Raw genomic sequence first — 19,749 nt, 5'->3', positions numbered from 1 at the left:
TGAAGGGGCAGCCCGCAGTCTCGCGGAGGAGAGGGGAGGATCGCAGACGGGTTGTTAGTCAAGATGGCGGTGGCGGCTGGCGCTGCGCGGGTTTGGGGGACAAGTAGAGGCTTGGGCTATGTCGGCCTGCTCCTGCGGCGGCTTGGGGCTCGGGGGCTGGCTAGATCTGTGAGTACCTGGGGCACCGGGGAGTTTTCCCCAAGGGGGACTAGGGATGTCAACGCTGTCTTCAGAGTGTGGGGTCCCTGCAGGGCGAGAAGGAAGGGCTGTCACAGAAGGGACAAGGGTAGGGAGAGCCACTTGGAGAGGACACGCAAAGGAAGACCTTCCACTTCCTTAAGAGAGGAAAAGCGAGGCAGCTTCTTTGGGGGTCCTGAAGGAGGGATACAACTTGGAAAAAGAGGGGGGGGTTCTCATTAGTTGCCACCCATCCCCACGGGAGGGGTGGCCCCTGGAGAGACCAGAGAAGGAGACGAGACCTTTGCCCACGGGGGGTGGAGAGTGAAACTGCCTTAGTGAGGGGAAGACTTTGTGTTCGGTCCAAAACCCCCGCCTTCAAAGAGGAGAAAAGAGAGATCCCGTCCCTTGCTACCGGCTTTGATAGTGCTCTGTATTTCTTTGCTCCTTTGCTCCAATTCTGATTTTTAAGTGAATTGCGTAAAAAAGTCCTTTGGTCCTGGGCCGCCTCATCAAGTACCAGGACAGGAATCTTGTCTGTTTTGATCACTCTATAAAGGAGATGATCAGTAAATATTTGTTGAAGTAATGAGAGGAGGAAAGGAGGGAGAGAGGTCCACAGGGCACTTTGTCCACATTTTTTAGAAGCACATCTAACTGGAAGTCCCTGTGGGCTACAGTAGAACTATGAACTGAAGTTTCACAATAAGAGAATAGTTGTTTAGAAGGTAGGTTATGAAGCAAGACCACCGTGGGTTTATATCCCAAATCTTCCAGTTTACAGCTGTGTAGCCTTGGGCAAGGGGTTGCTGCTGTCTGGACCTAATTTCTTTCCCCCTCGGTAAAATGCTAACAGTGGCACTACGTAGTCTTGTTGTGAAAATTAAATATGTAGAATGCTAAGAACTGGACCTGGCATATGATAAGGACAATAGGAATGTTGGCCACTTTTGAAAGTGAGGGTGAGGGAAGGGAAGGAGAAGAAAGGTGACCTGGGTAGAGCCTGGGTTGGGGAGGGCAGGGCCTTGGAGAGAATTTGTCAGGATCTTGTGGTGTTGGGTCTGACCCTCTGGCCCTCCAATCCAGAATGTAGGAAAGCTGGAAGCTGTGGGAAGGAGCTCTAGGTAAGAGGAGAAACAAGGGAGGAGTGTGAAGAGGATGGGTCGGGAATGAGGGGAGGGATCCTTGGAAGGGCATCTGGATTTTGGAAGGGCTGCTGGAGCAGGATGGGGGTAGGGCAGTCTCATGCCTTTGGGTTTGTCTGTGTTGCTTTGTTTTTTTTAAAAAGCAATAAATCCTCCAAAGCTGTTCTGTCACAGGAGCCTGTTGGCTGAGTCAGTGCAAGATGGGCAGGACTGGTGAAAGTGTAGGGAAGGGTCATTTGTGGTTGATTAAATATTTTTCCTTCTTGGCTCAGGTCACCCTGCTGCCCTTCCCTCGTTCATTTCTCTTTCTTTCTTTCTTTCTTTCTTTCTTTCTTTTTTTTTTTTTTTTTTTTTTTGGTGTGAGGGGTGCAAGACAGGAGAAGGTCTTTCAGAAGCCCTACTTTTTATTTACATATATTTTTAAGTATGTGTATTTTTGGAGTCCCCGTTTTTTCTTCCCCTCTTTTATGTCTCCCACTTGGTCTAAGATATAAAATAACACTTTTTTTTTTTGAGTGGAAGGAAGGAGGAATAGCATTTAAACAAAGACTTTTTGCAATGATGGAAGTGTTTTATATCTGCGCTGTTCAGTACAGTAGCCACTAACCACACGTGGCTACTGAGCCCTCAAATGTAGCTAGTGCCATTGAGGGACTGAAGTTTTCACTTTACAGACAGTTGCCAACTTATGATGGTTCGACTTAAGATTTTTCAACTTTATGATGGTGGGAAAGCAATACACATTCAGTGGAAAACTTGTTTCAATTTTGAATTTCGATCTTTTCCTCTGCTGGCGATATGATATGCAGTACTGTACTTCCTCGTGACGCCGGCCAGAGGCAGTGGGCTCCCAGGCAGCCATGTGCTCACGAGGGCGAACAACTAATCCTCTCCAGTGTACTGTGTTGCCAGCGCTTTTTACATATTGTGTTTTCATATCCCGTCATGTCTACAAAACACGCATCTGTGTCTCCTGCTTCTGATGAGAAGAAAAAGGAAGGCAGTGACTCTTGAGACAAACTCAAGATAATCGCCCAGTTGTAAGCTAATGTAAGCATTCTGAGCTCGCTCAAGGTAGGCGAGGCTAAGCTCTGATGTTCAGTAGGTCAGGTGTTTTAAGTGTATTTTTTTTTAAAGATTTTATTGGGGAAGGGGAACAGTACTTCATTGGGGAACAGTGTGTACTTCCAGGCCTTTTTTTTCCCAAGTCAAGTTGTTGTCCTTTCAGTCTTAGTTGTGGAGGGTGCAGCTCAGCTCCAGGTCCAGTTGCTGTTGCAAGTTGCAGGGGGCGCAGCCCACCATCCCTTGCGGGAGTCGAACCGGCAACCTTGTGGTTGAGAGGATGCGCTCCAACCAACTGAGCCATCCAGGAGCTCAGAGGCAGCTCAGCTCAAGGTGCCGTGTTCAATCTTAGTTGCAGGGGGCGGAGCCCACCATCCCTTATGGGACTCGAGGAGTTGAACCGGCAACCTTGTGGTTGAGAGCCCACTGGCCCGTGTGGGACTCGAACCGGCAGCTTTGGGAGTTAGGAGCGTGGAGCTCCAATCCGCCTGAGCCACCGGGCCGGCCCCTTAAATATATTTTTGATTTATGGTATTTTCAATTTATCCTGGGTTTATTGGGATTTAAACCATTGTAAGTCAAGGAGCATCTTACTTAATTTTAATGAATTTAAGTAATTTGCCATAAGTGGCTTCTGGCTGTCGTATTGGATGGTGCAATTTTAGCTGTTCAAAGTGGAGCCAGGAGATAGCGCCTTGTGGGGGAAGGTTGGGAGGCACAGATTGTAGTGCACAGATTGGGTTGTTCAGGCAGGCTGGGTTGGGAGGACGACTGGGGCTGCCTTATTTCTCCCTGCCTGTCTGCCCCTCCTTTCACCATGGAGGCATTTGCCTGATTCTGCCTTCCTCCCTCCCCCTCCAGTCACTAGCAGATGTGTTAGTGCTCAGGGAGAAGAGGAGGAAGACTTGATTGTCAAGGAGTCCTGAGTCAATTTCTCAGCCACCACCCCAAGAAGCAAGTGGGACCTCGGCCAAGTCATTTCACCTCTCTTTGCTTAGCAAGTGGGTAACTAGAGTTCCTGCCCTGTTGGAATTTCAGGGAGCACCTAGAGCTCCCTGTGTGAATTAGCAGTGATGTTATTTCTCTGACCCAACTGATCAGACAGCCTGTCTGGGCTCTAGTACCCTCTGCCTTGTCTCCAAGTGGTCGGTGCCTGTGTGTATTGTGGGATGAATGGAGATGGTCCTTACTGATCTCCTAGTTGTATGGGTCCATCTCCCTCTTGGCTGTGTCTGAAGGAACCAGGCCTCTTTTTTTTTTTTTTTTTAACTTTTATGTATTTTAAGTGTGTTTTTCCAGGACCCATCAGCTCCAAGTCAAGTAGTTGTTTCAATCTAGTTGTGGAGGGCGCAGCTCACACTGGCCCATGCGGGGATCGAACCGGCAACCCTGGTGTTGCAAGAGCATCGCGCTCTAACCAAGTGAGCTAACCGGCCGCCCCACCAGGCCTCTTTTTTCACATCATGAAGCGCTTTATAATTCATGGTGCCAAGTCACACCCATTATTATGTTTAATGTAGCCACACTGCAACGTACATACTGGTAGTTTTCTCCTATTACAGGTGATAAAACTGAGACTCAGAGTGGTGAGGGATCTCTGGACTCCAAAGCCCAGTTTCTTTTCATAGTACCAGGCTGCCAGGAGGAGAGCGACAGGACTTTGGTTCAGGTCTTGTGACATCCTGCTTAAGCCAGTCTTGGCGTTTATCACCATCCTTTGCCCAAGCCAGCTGGTAGGAAGCTGGGTGACAGAGCCGGCCTCAGCCCCCTCCCTCCCTTACCTCGGCCCCTTTGGCCATTTTTCCTTCCTTGGATGAACCCCTCCTACCCAGAGGCCTTTGTAGGGATATGATTCTTTAGATGTCTGCTGACAAGCCACTTCAGAGACACTTTCCCGACCCCAACACCAGTCTCCATCTGTAAAACAAGGAGCGCAGTAGTACCCCCCTCAGACCTATGGTGAGGATGAAAGGAAATGGTTTTTTTTTTTTTTTAACATTTTTAAAATTAATTAATTTTTTAACTTTTTTTTTTTTTATTAGTTTCAGGTGTACAAAACAATGTAACAGTTAAATATTTATCATTATATCCCTCACACAGTGATAACCCCCCTCCCCCCATCCACTACCCCTCTGACATCACACACAGCCATTACATTTCCACTCTATTCCTAATGCTGTATTCCGCTTCTTGTAACTATATATATATATATATATATATGTATATATATATATATGTATGTGTGTATATATATATATATATATATATATATATATATAAATAAACTTGTAGTTGACATTCAAGGAAATGGTTCTTATGAAGCGCTTACCACGTATACCATGTGCTCAGTAAGGGCTTGCAAAATGGCCACTCTGCTGTTTTTCTCCAGGGACAGTAAATCTGGGGTGGCCATGACTGATGTCGGGAAAGGATGGCCTCCCTCAGGGCTCCACACCTCCAGTGCCTGGGAGAGCATGGTGTTGCTCAAACCCCCGGTCCCTGAGGCCAGAGAAAGTCTGATTAATCATACTTAACCGGCTCCCTAACCAGCCCTTCCAGGAGATGAGGCCTCTGATGAGCTTGCTGACATTTCTGAGCTGGAAGCAAAGCTAGGACTCAGCTCTTTGGGCTGTTTGAGGGCAGTCCCTCAGACCCCAGGAGGGAGCGGGTTTGGGTGGCCATAGCTGTCCAGAGGACTCAGTTAACTGGTACCATCCACAAAGCCTTCCATGGCTGGATCCCACCTTTCTCTCCCGCCTCCCCAGAGAGTAGCGGTCAGGCTGCCTGGCTTTGTGTGCTGACACCACCATTCTTGATCTCTGTGGCTTGGACAAGTCACTTAACCCCTCTGAGTTGGCCTTGGGGCCACCTCTGTTTTATGGAGGTGTGATAATAGTGTCCACTTCACTTGACTGCTGTGCAGGGACAGTGAGCACATAGGCAAAAAGAAAGTGCATTGTGTGGCACGCAGACACATGGTTAGCTGTTGTCAGTAACGTCCTGCAGCCGTACTGGTCTCCAGGGCGCCAGGGAGCCAGGTTCTCTTGCCTCAGAGCCTTTGTCATTCCCAGCCTTTGCCTGGCTCACCGCAGCTTGTCCAGCAGCCCTCGGCTTCACTCTCCCTTCTCCAGTAAGCTTTTCCTCCTGCTCCATCTGATGCTTGTTGTGAAAAGTTCCTAGAACTAAGGCAGGCAGGTACTTTTTTTTTTATTTTTAAGATTTTTTTTTTTTTTAATTGGGGAAGGGGTACAGGACGTTATTGGAGAACAGTGTGTACTTCCAGGACTTTTTTTTTTTTCCAAGTCAAGTTGTTGTCCTTTCAGTCTTAGTTGTGGAGGGTGCAGCTCAGCTCCAGGTCCAGTTGCCGTTGCTAGTTGCAGGGGGCACAGCCCACCATCCCTTGTGGGAGTTGAACTGGCATCCTTGTGGTTGAGAGCCCACTGGCCCATGTGGGAATTGAACCGGCAGCTTTCGGAGTTAGGAGCATGGAGCTCTAACCGCCTGAGCCACCGGGCCAGCCCCGCCTGAGCCACCGGGCCAGCCCCAGGCAGGTACTTTTTACCCACCTCACCACAAGCCTGTGAAGTAGCAATTCTTATTTTTTCCACAAGGGGACACAGGCTCAGGGAGACTGTCTCCTACCCAAGGTGACATAGCTGGAAAGGGACAGAGCCAGGATTCAAACCGGCAGTGTAGCTCTAGAGTCTTTCACTCTCCCCTGTCTACAATTAACCACTAAACTATCCTGCCTCCTTTGCGTTCACCCCTCTTGATCGAAACTTGTGTGTTTAGTGTTTGTCATGCATCCCTCCCTGTCATGTCCAGCTCTCAGTTCAGGGCCTGACTTGGAACAAAACATTCAATATCTACTTGTTTGATAACAGCTGGCAAATCTACTAGTCAGCAACTCATACTTATTGAGCGTTGCTTCTGTGCCAGGCACTGGTCTGTACACATCGACTCGTTAATCCTTGTGACCACCCGTGAGATAGGTACTCATACCGTCCTGTGTTTACACATAAGGAAACTGAGGCTCAGGGAGCTTTAGTTACACAGCCAGGGGGCAGGAGTCCGCTGGGAGTCCATGCCGTTAACCTTGGTGCCGTAGGGAGTAGCTCCATGAGGGGCCACCCAGTATTGACCTGGGCAGGTCAGACCCTCCAGAGCAGGCCTCCCTGTTTCTTGTGTGGTGGGAGAGGAAGCGGTTTCAAGGCTTTATGTAAATCTGTGTAGCCTCTGCCATTGTAAGTCACAGGCCCCCGAGACAAACCCACCCCCTCACCAAAAACAGAAGAAAAAGTGGTTGGAGTCACCTCCTTCCTCTGCTGGCATTTTACCACCAACTCCATAGTGGAGCATTTCCTCAGGGCCAGGCACTGCCAAGTCCTTTGCGGAGCTCACTGAATCAGCAATAACCCTGAGGTGGCCCAGGACAGAAGGGGCCCAACCCCAATGTGTGTGGTGCAGCAAGATGCCGACCGTAGCCCTCCAGCCTCTGGAGGCGGACAGAGTCCTGTCCCGACACGCTGGCTTGTTCTGAGCCCCTGTCCTCCTGAGCCCTCGCCTACCTCTTAGAGCCTCTCCGCAGGCCACAGCCCTTGTTCCGTGTGCATCTCCCCTGTGCCCCAGTCTCCCAAGTGTGTGCTGGGACCACTGTCTGGCATTACAATCCAGTTTCAGGTGCAGCCAGTTCTTCTCCCCAACTCCTCTTTTCCCCATCTTCCTCCTGAGGGGGCAGTCATTTCCCTTTTTCCCATTTCCTAACCTTCCTAGATTTTTTTCCCCTTCTCGCAGTTTTTGAGCCCATATGAGTAGTATGTCCCATACCGGTGCTGAACCCTTTGTGTGCCTTATCTTAGGAACTTTTCACAGCAGTCCTCTGCAGCCTTTGTACAGATGAGGAAATTCAAAGAGACAAGGTGTTTTGCAGAGGGCCACACAGTCAGCTAAGAGATTAGAACCCAGGTCAGTGGGACTCCAGAGCCAGTGAGTGTGACCGCTCAGTCATCTGTTTGTTCAGTAATTGCCTGTGGAGTGTCCACTCTGTAACTGACTTGGACGTGATCCCTGCCTTCCACGAGCTTGGAGCTTGTGATGTGTGTGGGGGACAGACACACTACAAAAGGATACTCTGGGTGGATAGAAAGGTCCAGCCGTGTGAGCGCTCAGAGGGGGAGGCATGGTCTGCAGAGTTTGGCTGCTTCCCTCGCAGACGGAGGGGAAGTCTGCAGTGCTGTTGTCAGGCCCAGACCTGCTCTGCTGTTGGGAGTGTAATTTCCTCACAACCATAACTGCAGATAAACGCACACATGTTCACGCTACCCCTGGAGCCTTGGACACCATCTTTGCTGCAATTAAAGGAGAGGGAGGGAGGAACACATTCGACACCCATGTGTGAAATCCAGCTCATGGCAAACCCATTCATTCTTCTTTAGCTCCTGCTGGAAGTGAAGCCGCCATTTCTGAGCTAAGAGGAACCTGGAGACCAGAGGGAAGTAAAGATGTAGATGTGTGGAAACCAGGCTAGCGATGGCAGTTGGGTTAGGAGCCTCGGGTCTGTGGTCTGAATGTCAGCCCTGCCTGCGTTTAAAGCCCAGTCCTGACTTATTTATTTAAATTGTTAGCTCCATGGCCAGTGCTGGTTATTTTACCTCCCTGAACCATAGTTTTCTCATCTGCTCAAGGGCAATAGTGAGATTGTGTATACAGAGCTCAGCCTGGCACCCAGCAAATGCTCAATCAAGGGGAGCTGTTGCCATACCGAGACCAGTTCAAGGTTAGCTCAAGAGCTAAGAAATCGAATCGGTTCACACCCTGTCACACATGTAGGCTTCTCACGGGCTGTCCCAGCCAGGCCTCTGATCCCAGCAGGTGTGACGCTCCCCACAGGACTCCTCCAGCCACTCTGAGCTCCTTCCAGGTTCCACAAGGGACACAGCACTCCTCACTTTTTGCCTTTTGCACGTTCTGTTCCCCTGGCTCGAATGCTCTTTTCCTGACCCCTAGATACCCTTCAGTCTCAGCTCTCACGTCACTTTCTCAGGTACGCCTGACCCTCTGCCGTACAGAACCCCATGGCTTCTTCCAGGAGAATATGACTCACCCTCATTGGTACTTGTTCAGCATCTGTCCTCCATGCTGGGCAGGAGGGACAGATGTCTTGTGTCTCTTAGGTCGCCGTAACCCAGCACAGGGCTTGGGACGAAGCAGGTGCTCAAATATTTGTTGAATGAGTCAGGCTGGGCTTGTGAAGGGAGTTAGGACTGGCGTGGAGAGGGCACTGAAGCGCGTGGAGCACTTTGCCAGGTGATGGGGGGAGAGGTAGTAAAGAGATGAGGGCAGAGATACGGTGGCAGAAATGACAACACTTTTTTTTGAGCATTTACTGTATGACAGTACTCTGCTAACATTTTACACGCGTGATCTCATTTAAGCTTCGCAACATTTCCATAAGGTGTTCTCCATTTTACAGGTGAGAAAGGTGAGACTGAGGAGGGCAAGTCACTGTCCCATGGTCACCCCGCAAGAGATGTAAACCTTGGCAGGTTGCCTCTTAAGAGCTCACAGGCTTAAGCTCCATGCTGGGTGGCCTCCCTGGGGAGCACACGGGTCAGTAAGGAGCCTATCTGGCTGGCTTGAGGGCACAGTGCACGGGTGTCTGCGCCTGTGGTAGCAGTGGGAGATTGAGAGAGGGGGTCTTTGTGGCCACACTGGGGCAGCCTTGAAGGCCAGGGTGACGAGTTTGGGCCTTTGATAATAATAATGGTACCTGCCAGTTCTTGAGCTCCCTGCTGCTTCACTGAGTCATTTAACCTACACAACAACCATGTGGGATGTTAGTTTTACAGATGATTAACTGAGACACAAAGAAGTTCTAGTAACTTGCTGAAGGTTATTCAACGGGAAAGTTGTGGGGCTGGGATTCGCACGCTGTGCGCCAGGCCCCAGAGCCCACCAGGGCCACGGCAGAGCTTGACCACGAAGCCATACTGCCTGTCGCCGTGGGATTGAGCCAGTGGAACCTCAGTGCAGCTCCTGACTCAGGTGTCCCCCGCCCTCTCTCCCCAGCAGCCCCAGAGGCAGCAGCAGCAGCACTTCTCGTCCCTGGATGACAAGCCCCAGTTCCCAGGGGCCTCGGCGGAGTTCATAGACAAGCTAGAATTCATCCAGCCCAATGTCATCTCTGGGATCCCCATCTACCGTGTCATGGACCGGCAGGGCCAGATCATCAACCCCAGCGAGGACCCCCATGTGAGAGGCCACATCCCCCACCCCCTGCCTCCCACACCCAGGCCCCTTGCCCATCTCCTCTCTGGTCCCAATGGCCCCACATCTCTGTGCCTCCATTTGCAGCTGCCACAGGAGAAGGTGCTCAAGTTCTACAAGAGTATGACACTGCTCAACACCATGGACCGCATCCTCTATGAGTCCCAGCGGCAGGTGTGTGGGGACAGCTTGGGGAGGGGCTTAGAATCACCTGAGGTCCCCCTACCTATGTGTGGGCTGAGAGCTCCCAAGGAGGAGAGAGAGTGGAATGGAGAGCTTTTGTCTTGGGGTCCTTAGAGTTCTTGGGGTTCTCTTGGGGCGTTGAGGGAGAGTGTGGGAAGGGTCTTGCCCAGGGGCAGAAGGATGGACCAGATCACTAAAACACCTAGTGTGTGCTGGGTGGGTGGCTTCACTGTGCTGGGAGAGGGTAGGTGGGAGATCTGAGGGTCCTTCCTCTCAGGAGCTCACAGTCCTGACAAACAGGGTGACATGATGCTTCCCGGAGTACCCCTGTCAAATGTGCTGTGACTCAACACTGTTAGTATCAGCAAATGGAGACCCAATGTCAAAACACTGTCAACAAAGAGGGAATTTATTGACTCAAGTAACCGCAAGTCCAGATGGCCCTGTTTCTAGACACAGCTGGGTCCAGGGGCCTCAGAAGATGTCACCAGACCTGTTCTCTCTGAGTGTCTTGTTTCCTCTTCTTTACCTTGGCTTTCTTCATTCTCAAGCAGTGGTGGCCTCTGGAAGCTTCAGGCTCATGGGGAGGTGGCGGAAAAAGGGTTCAGGTTACGATTGAAGTCCTCATTCTGCCACTGTCTAGCTTTGCAGCGCTGGGGAAGCTGCTTCACCTCTCAGTGCTTCAGTTTTCTCATCTGTACCTTCTTAATGGGGCTGTCGTGAGGATTGATGGTGGCATATGTAAAGGCCTTAGGAACAGTGAAACTGGCATTTAGTCAGCACATGATAAATATTTGCTATTGTTAATCATGACCCTACCAGCCTTGCAATTACTAAACTTTGTGCTTAGCTGTGGAAAGAAAATGTCTGGAACCTAATGTTCCAGCAGAAGGCCAAGGGCTGATGCTCGTTGGCCAGGCTTTGGTCACAGAGTCCTCCCTGAACCAGCCCCAGTGACAGGCCAGGCTGGGGCCATGTGCCCATCCCCAGGAACCAAAGGAATAGGGGCATGGAGTCCATCCCTCCCAGGCCATGCAGGCAGAGCAAGGGTACGGCGGTTCCTGTTAGAAAAGGGGGAAGAATGTTGGGCAGGCAGGCCCTAAGATGTCACCACCCGTGGGTCAGGTGGGGGTGGGCTTGGAAATCTGCATTTGCGTCAAGCCCCAGGTGACTGCGATATGGACTAAAGCATGAGGCCCAGTACTGAGCAGATCAGGGGGCCGCCTACTCCTAGACTCTCCTACTCACAGGAACACTCCCTATGGGCTCTGCAAGTAGAGTAGTGTGTCCACCCTGTCCAGAAACTTCCCTTGGCTCCCACTGTGCACAGGATCACGTCCGGCCCTTTCTGCCCATCCTGTCTCTCATTCCCCTGTGGCCTTGGCTATCTGCTGCCCTGTCCCCAGCCTCAGCGCCAGGCCAGGCCACTCCCACCCTCTCACACATGCCTGGGCTCCTTCCTGCCCCTGCATTGGCTTCACAAACGGACTTTGGAATCTGATGGACATGGTCCAATCGCACCTGTGACTTTGGGCAGTCAATTTTTCTTGTTTTTGTCTCTGTTTCTTCAGTATATTAAAGAATGGGGATAACAAGAGAACCCACCCTGCAGGGTTGGGGTAGGAATTCTGTGAGACCCAGCACATAAGGCCCCTGGCCCATTGGCTGCACAGAGGAAGCCCTCACAGAGATCAACTCGTTCATCAAGTTTCATCCTGTTAGCTAGGATTACATTCAGCTGCAAGTAACAGAGCCCTCCAAAAAAATCCTAACAAAAATCAAAGCAGTAGCTTCAACAGATTATAAGAGTTTTTTTCTCTTGCATAAAAGAAATCTGGAAACGGGTGGTCTGGGGCTGGTATAGTGACACTACAATGTCATTGGATACCCAGCGTCAGCTTCTTGCCTCAAGGGCCCCTCATGAACCTAATAGCTGCTGGAGATCCCTCCATTACATCTTATTCTAGGCAGGAAGTAGAAGAAAGGTGGTAGGTCAGACACGGTACGTTCCAGCTATCTCCCCACACCCACCTTTATAGAGCTTTCAGGTCGTCCTACCCAATAACATCTCACATTTCATTGGTCATTCCTAGCTAGGAGGGAGACTGAGAAATGTAGTGTTTTAGTCTGGGTAGTTGCTATCTACGATGAAATGAGAGCTCTGTAAGCAGAGTTGGAGGGATGGGATCCTGGGTAGCAACCTCTGCCAGTAACCCAGGTCCTGTTTACTCAGGGGCCTCTCCCAGACTCCTCCCCATGACAGTCTCACAGCCTTGCCTGGCTGTAAGCACCCACCATCCACCCACTCACTTGGCTCTGGGAGGTCAATTAACTTTTAATTGGCTCCCCATTTAGAAGAAAGCATTATTCATCTGGTTCCCTACCGCAACAGAAAGCCAGGCCTGCGGAACACATGAGGACTGGGCCAAGGGCTTCCCGCGGGTGCCAGCCCGGGCTGTCTCTGGTTCACTTTGCACACAGTCCTGGGGAGCTTCTTCCATGTCTACGCCAGGGGCTCCCAGATCTCCAAACAGACTTCACCTCTTAGCCCCAGATCTGCTCAACTTCCCACCCTGATGTTCCACACCAAATTCAGCCCGTCCAAGCTTGACCTCTGCATCTTCCGCCCAGACCTGATCCTTTTCCTCCCTCAGGCCATTTCTTGGTGAAGGGTGCCACCATCATCCATCTGCCCAAACTGAAGACCTACATTTCGTTTCTGTCCCCTCCGTCCCCCTCGCTGTCATTCTCTCTCTCGTCGTTCACTGTGTCCCTAAGTATTTAATTAGAAATCCATTCTACGGCTCCGTGGCGCCATCCGGAGCCCAGACTTCCTGTCTTTCTGCTTCACTATCCTGGGCGAGTTGGCTGTCATCCTGTGCTTGTTGCCTGGTGTTCACAAGATGGCTGCCACAGGTCCAGGCTTCATGGCTATGTGTGAGGCGGGGAGAAGGGCTGGGGGACACTGCTGGCACCAGTCGCAGTGGTCTTTTTTTTTTTTTTAAATCAAGAAATTGATTTTTTAAATCAGACTTCCACTTAAGTCTCTGGGTAGAGCTGTGTCCCATGGCCACCTCTGGCTGCAAGGGAGGCTGGGAACGTAACATTTGGCTTTTCCAGGCGCTGAGGTTGGGTACTGGTGTAGCTGCCCAAGAGGGTCCGCTGCTCTCTGGCACCACTGACTGCTTCTTAAGACTGTCATCCATGCACTCCTCTCCCTGCCTCCAGCCACAATCAGGCCAGGCCACCGCCCCTGTCTCCTTGCTCACTGCACTCAGTCCTGTGTCCATCCATTTCCCACGTGGCAGACTGAGAGACATTTCTAGAGCATGCCCCCCTCTCCCACCCAGGAGAACCTTCAGCAGGTTACCGTTCTCCGGGTGAAGTCCAGGTGTCTCATTGCCTGCACTACCTTGCCTCTCTCTCCCTCCCCTACTTCATGTCCCGCCCTTCCAGCCTGATGGCCTTTATTGTTCTCTCCGCCTGGAAGCCTCCACCCAGCCCCACCTTTGCTCAGCATAGGCCTTTCTCCCGGGTGCACCTCCATGGGGGGCTCCCATCACACAGCCCCGTCCCTCGTGCTGTAACCTGTCTGGCAGTCCCTCCGTGAAGTCAGTAGCCCCCGTGTGGCCTGCCCACAACGGCCTTCAGGAAGTATCTGTTGATCTGTGGAGTCCTAAAAGTGGGTCAGGATTTGGATGGTTCTCTGTCGTTGCCCCTCATTGCTGAGCCCAGGCCTCCGGGCCCCCATCCATCTCCAGGGCCGGATCTCCTTCTACATGACCAACTATGGCGAGGAGGGGACCCACGTGGGGAGTGCAGCAGCCCTGGACAACACGGATCTGGTGTTTGGCCAGTACCGGGAGGCAGGTACGTCAGCCATGGCTTGGCCCTGTGGAGCGTGTGCCAGAGGCGGGGCCTATGGTCCCTTTTGAGGCAGGTGAGGCCCAGTCCGTCCTGGTGTGAAGGTGAGGCCCACTTAGTTACCCTATGTGTTCTTCCAGGGGCGGCATGGGGCCACGGAGCTAGAGGAAGAACTTTCTGAGCAAAAGAGCCAAGCCAGGGACAGGAGTTTGGAGGGGGTAGGTTTCCCCTCTGGGGAGGCCAGGCAGTGTTGGGGTTAAGAGCCTGTGCTCCGACTCGTCCATGGTTACCAGTTGTCAGATTTGGGGCAAGTCACTTCCCTTCTCTGAGCGTCAGTTTTCTCATCTCCAAAATCAAGATGATGATGGTATTGCAACGCCTGCATAGTGGGCCTGCTGGGAGCATGCAGTGAGGGCAGGCCTGGCTGCGGCTGTGACACGTGCTGTGGGCCCCTGTCCACACAGCGCAGGCTCTGCTGGCCTCTCTCCAGGCACTGCAGCCTTCAGGGAGCAGAAGCAGATGGGATGGCTAGCAGGTCCCAGCCAGGGAGCTGGTTCACTTCTAAGTGAATGAGTGTGAGGAAGGAAGGATCAAAGACAAGGGCTGAAGAAAATCTGTGTGTGTTACGAGTGACTGGGGGTGAAGGACTTAGCCCAGGGAGCTGTGAGAGGAGGGTTCCAGAGTGCTGGTTGGTATGGGGTCCCTGCAAGGGAGCCACCCTGTAGGGATGTCAGGGAGGCAAGTCTTGACCCTTCCTCTCAGGCACTGCACGACCATGGGCAGGTTGCTTACCTGTTCCTTGCCTCAGTTTCCTCGTCTATAATGGGAGATGGTGAACCCCCTCAAGACGGTTGTTGAGGGGTTCATGGGGCAGATAATGCGAAGCTGTCAGCATAGGGCCTGGCACAGGGTAAGCCCTCAGTGTTAGACGTGATGTTGTGACTGGGCCCTCTCGCCCTGGGACAGCTTTTTAGGGAGACGTCCTGGCCAGGCTGGCTGTGCAGAGCCCTCCCTGGACCCGCATGGCATTGCAGTCGACTGTCAGATTGTCTCTTCCCCTGTCCACTGCACCAGACCCCACCCCACATGCCCTGGACAGATGCCCTGTGATAGTCTGTGGTTCAGCACGGTTAGCAGGATTTCTCCAGACACTGGGCTGCAAGCCAGGCCCCTGCCAGTTCTGCTGAGTGCTTCCTGCCTGTTTCTGCTGAAAGGGTCTCTGGTGAGCGCTCCAAGCAGGGCTGAGTGAGGGCCCCAGCATCCCAGTGGCAGCTGGACACTCCACACAGGGCTGTTTGGGTCAGCCCTGCAGGAGGGAGCCCTCTGGCACCACGGTCAGCAGGAGGCCCTGTGTCTGAGCAGCAGCTGAGGGCACTCTTGTGGGGTCAGGAGGTGAGTAAGATCCTGTGCCCCAGCCCTGACTCAGTCCCCCCCCCGCGGAGTGGGGAGAACAGGGTACTAAGAACAACAGCTTAGCACTCACTGAGCTCTTGAACACCGGGGTGCTCTCCTCAGTGCTGGAAGCAGTGGAGTCTCTGTCTCACTTCACCTCGCAGCTGAGGTGAGGACCCTGCCTGAGGACCCACCCAAATGAGGGCCTGGCACTGTACTGCCTCAGGGCAGCCCCCACCCCCCGCCACCTCACGGTTACCCATCAGAGCCTGGTGATGGGGGTCCCTTTGACGGTAGATCGGCGTTTACCAGAGATTTTGTTTAAAGAAGGTTTTACTGCCATAAACAGGTTCGAATATTCCCTCTAGTCCAGAAGTTGTGAGCTAGTGGCCTGTACTTTTATTTGGTTCATAGGATGATTTTTTAAAAAGTAATTGAATTAGTTGAAACATTTAAAAATCAGTTAGTTTCTCATTAAAAAAAAAAAAAGAAAAGCCAAGCTAGATTTCTTCTTTTGAAAAACTGGATGATTTGGCCTCCCTGGGCAGCCTCAGGTGGTCTGAACAGCCAGCCACCTCCGTCTTGAGACAGGCTTGTGCTTTCTGGTCTGCCCACCTGGTTCCTGCACCTGCCTGGTCCCCTAAGCATCAAACTTGCCTCCCTGGCTCTCATCCAGCTCCCTTACTGTACACACAGGGAAACGGAAGCCTGGGCAGGAAGGGCCTTGCCTCTGGACCCCCACGGGATTGGTCTGCTCCCTGTGACCCCCACCCCAACACCGCTGCCTCCTCCCCACACAGGTGTGTTGATGTATCGGGACTACCCTCTGGAACAGTTCATGGCCCAGTGCTACGGCAACGTGAATGACCTAGGCAAGGGGCGCCAGATGCCCGTCCACTACGGCTGCAAGGAGCGCCACTTCGTCACCATCTCCTCTCCGCTGGCCACACAGATCCCTCAGGGTGAGGATGCATGCCCCGGGCCTGGTATCCCTGCTCAGGCCCCTGCCCTTCTCCACTACAGGGCGGCTTCCTGGCTGGTGACACAGTCAGAGCCCTGGTGGGACCTCCAGACTTTCTCAGCCCTTCTTGTCTGGGACCCTTCAGAGGAGGGCTTTGGTGGTGTCCTCACCCGTTTGGCAGGCTTGAGCTGGCATGACCACGCTCTTGATTTCTGAAACTTGTGCCTGCCACGTTTGTCTGCTCATAAACATAGCCAACTGTGCGTGACTGAGCATATACCAGGTTCCTTGTTAAAAGGTCACCCAGCAGGTAGTGAGAAAAGTAGGGACTCAAATCATGGCCTGTGTGGCTCCAGAGCCTGGATTGGTTCATGCCTCTGAGGTGGGAGATGGGCATGGCAGCCTTCTGGGGGAGGTGGCATTTTTGCCGGAGGTTGGTAGGATTTCCATAAGGTGAGGTCCTGGCCCTCCCCTTCCATTTAGGTGCCATTATGTCACTCAGTTGGCAAATGTACGGAGTATATGTTATGTTGGTTCCATTGTAGGCTCAGTGAACAAGAGACAGACAAACCCCTCAGCCCTCCTGGTGCTGACGGGGGGTAGGGACGATGGACAGTAAACAAGATGAAAAAGTGACCCACGGAGCATGTCAGGGGTGATAAGTCCTACAGGGAAAAATGAAGCTGGGAAGGAGGCAAGGTGGGGCGGCATCACTAGTGACATTTCTGTATGGACTAGGTGAGGGGGGTAGCCAGCGGGGATCTTGAGGTGGCTGCCTGCTCGATGTGTTTGAGGTACAGGGAGGAACCCAGTGGGGCAGCTGTGGATGGGGGTGGGGGAGAGAGAAGTCAGAGGTACGGGAGGGGCCTCAGGGCCTTCAACTTTTACCCAGCGTGGAATGGGGACTGTGGGGAGGGGAGGAGTTGCTGCTGTGGCCTGGCTCATAATTTAGGACTCTTCTGCTGCCCCGAGGGTAATAAGTTGGTCCTAGGTTGGGCCGGTGAGGGGTGAGGTGACTGTGGTGTGACCTGGATGAGGTAAAGGGGGTGGGGAGAAGGGCTCAGATTCTGGCTCTGTTTTGAAGGTGGAGTACGTGTGGGGATGACAGAAGGTTAGGAGTCAAAGATGGTGCTGACGTTTTGGGCTTGAGGAGTTGGAAGGATGTAGCTGCCATCAGCTAAGGGAAGAAGACTGGGGTGGAGCAGGTTCTGGGGGGACAGTCAGGGCATCAGGTGTTTTCTTTCCCCTCTGAGCTTCAGAGCAAGCCTGAACCCAGAAGCCTGAGGTTGGGGTGAGCGTGTGTGTGTGCGTGTGTGTGTTTGAGAGAGAGAGAGAGAGAGAGAGAGATGAATGTGTGTGGGGCTCTGCTCCTGCTCACCACCCTCTCACTCCCTGCAGCTGTTGGGGCAGCCTATGCGGCCAAGCGGGCCAACACCAACAGGATCGTCATCTGTTACTTTGGTGAGGGAGCAGCCAGCGAGGGGGACGCCCATGCAGGCTTCAACTTTGCTGCCACCCTTGAGTGTCCCATCATCTTCTTCTGCCGGAACAACGGCTATGCCATCTCCACGCCCACCTCCGAGCAGTACCGCGGGGATGGCATTGGTATGGGCCTGTGTACTTGCCTCCCCTCTCCCCTCCTGCCACCCCTGCCTCCCTCCTGCAATGTCTGGCACAGGCACAAGGCACAAGGGAGGTCGCAGGACTCCGTGAACGGAGCGCTGCTCTGCTCTCTTCACCTTTTTTTCCCTCTCCCATTTCCTGCTCATTGACCTGCCTCTGTCCCCACAGCGGCTCGAGGCCCAGGGTATGGCATCTTGTCGATCCGCGTGGATGGCAATGATGTGTTTGCCGTGTACAACGCCACCAAGGAGGCCCGGCGGCGCGCCGTGGCAGAGAACCAGCCCTTCCTCATCGAGGCCATGACCTACAGGTGCCTGCCTCCCCCACCTCTCCATCAGCCTTGCAGCAACCAGCTTTAGCATATTGCCCACATCGATCACTGGGGTCCCCAAAGCCTGGCCCCATCACCCATGTAGTATCCCCTTCCTTGCCTTTATTCCATGTCTACTCCCCTCCCCCTGGGCAGGATTGGGCACCACAGCACCAGTGATGACAGCTCAGCATACCGCTCGGTGGACGAGGTCAATTACTGGGACAAGCAGGATCACCCCATCTCCCGGCTGAGGCAGTACATGCAGAACCATGGCTGGTGGGACGACGAGCAGGAGAAGGCCTGGAGGAAGCAATCCCGCAAGAAGGTGAGGCGCCCCTCCCACCTGGAACTGACACCCCGGGGGCGTGTTCTGGGGTGGTACATCATGGAGAACCCCCAAAGGATGGAGAGGCTGGGATTTAGGGGACATTGAACTGGGAGACTCGGGGATCGACCCAGTGGTGTCTCTAAGTATGGCCTGTGGAGCCAGGCTGCTGGGCACACACACCTCTGCTGTGTTCTTGAAGAGGGATTCTGGGATACCCACTTCAGGTTATTTGAGGGTGAGGTGATTTAATCTGAGTGTGGTGTAAGTCTCCCACCCAGAGCCAGTCCGCTGCCCCCTGGCCCCGGTCATCAGGAGCCAGAGGCAGTGTAGGCCAGTGGTCAGGGCAGACCCTGGAGTCAGGCAGCTCAGTTCATCTGGCTGTGCCCCGTTGGTAATTGCATCATTGTGGGCAAGCTGGCTTCTCTTCTCTGGAGCTTGGTTTCCTCATCTTTAAGCGGTCTGCTTCTTAGGCCTGCTGAGATGCTGAAACCATTCCGTACTCGTAGTCCAGTGTCTGGTCCTGTGAAGGATGGAGGTGCTGGAATTGGGGGCGTTGATGGGGGATGTCAGCTGCCACCACTATGATGGTGAGCGTCTCCGTTGTCCAGATGGGAACATTAAAGGCTCGAGGGAGTTAACCCCTCACCAGGGTCCCACAGGTAGGAGGCAGGCCCTGGGTGGGAAGCTGGCTGCTTGCCCAACTGTCCCGTGTCCCCCAGGTGATGGAGGCCTTTGAGCAGGCCGAGCGGAAGCTGAAGCCCAACCCCAGCCTGCTCTTCTCAGACGTGTATCAGGAGATGCCCTCCCAGCTCCGCAAGCAGCAGGAGTCCCTGGCCCGTCACCTCCAGACCTACGGCGAACACTATCCCCTGGACCACTTCGAGAAGTGAGGCCCGCTCGCCCCACCGCATTCACCTCAGCTACCCCGAGAGGCAGCTCCAGGCTGAGGGCAGAGGGAGCCAGCAGGACGCTAGGACGCCCTTCCCCAGCCACCTCCCTCCAAGACACTCAGGAGCCAGAGCAGTGCCTGAGGCGGTAAGGCGGGCCTTCCGCTTACCATCCCTGCTCCTCCAGGCTATTATATTGTGGGGGGCTCTGTTAGCCCCTACTTTGCCCGTGGCTACAGTGCCTTCTCCTAGGGGCTAAGCAAGGGCGCCTCCAGGACTGGAAGCCTCTCTGGGCTGGGGGCAGGCATGGGAGGTCAGCCTGTGAAACTTACTTAAAGTTAGAGGTGGTTAGCAGGCAGTGAATAAACTGTGTCTCTACATTTGGCGCTCTGCCACTTCTGGTCTCTGACTCCTAGAGTTTTAGAGGTGGGAGGAGAGTCCTGCATGACTGGTTTGGGACCCTCCCCCCTTACATTAGATGAATAAGGGCAAGGCCGTTGAGTCCTCTGCTTCCCCCGGAAACTTTCGCAAGCTGAAGGCCAGCTTCC

The 19,749-nt window shown here is 53.2% G+C and overlaps 1 protein-coding gene across 2 annotated transcripts; it reads left to right on the top strand.

Annotated features, from left to right (window-relative positions):
- Positions 1–14: 14 nt before the first annotated feature.
- On the top strand, positions 15–19,581 carry BCKDHA (branched chain keto acid dehydrogenase E1 subunit alpha). 2 transcript variants are annotated; one of them, XM_019751434.3, is made up of 9 exons: positions 15–168; positions 9,453–9,635; positions 9,738–9,824; positions 13,595–13,703; positions 15,890–16,051; positions 17,449–17,655; positions 17,842–17,983; positions 18,140–18,311; positions 19,034–19,581. In XM_019751434.3, exons 1-9 carry the CDS (start codon positions 64–66, stop codon positions 19,202–19,204), a joined length of 1,338 nt encoding a protein of 445 aa, XP_019606993.1. In that variant the 5' UTR covers positions 15–63; the 3' UTR covers positions 19,205–19,581. The 2 variants fall into 2 exon arrangements, with proteins under 2 accessions (XP_019606993.1, XP_019606994.1); XM_019751435.3 differs by having other exon boundaries at positions 16–168; positions 9,456–9,635.
- Positions 19,582–19,749: the final 168 nt, after the last annotated feature.

Source organism: Rhinolophus sinicus, chromosome 8, assembly GCF_057876585.1.
Source record: "Rhinolophus sinicus isolate RSI-liver-muscle chromosome 8, RSI-T2T, whole genome shotgun sequence".
Lineage (NCBI taxonomy): Eukaryota > Metazoa > Chordata > Mammalia > Chiroptera > Rhinolophidae > Rhinolophus > Rhinolophus sinicus.
Note: the sequence above shows the minus strand (reverse complement) of the source record. Positions and strands in the feature narration are given on the sequence as shown.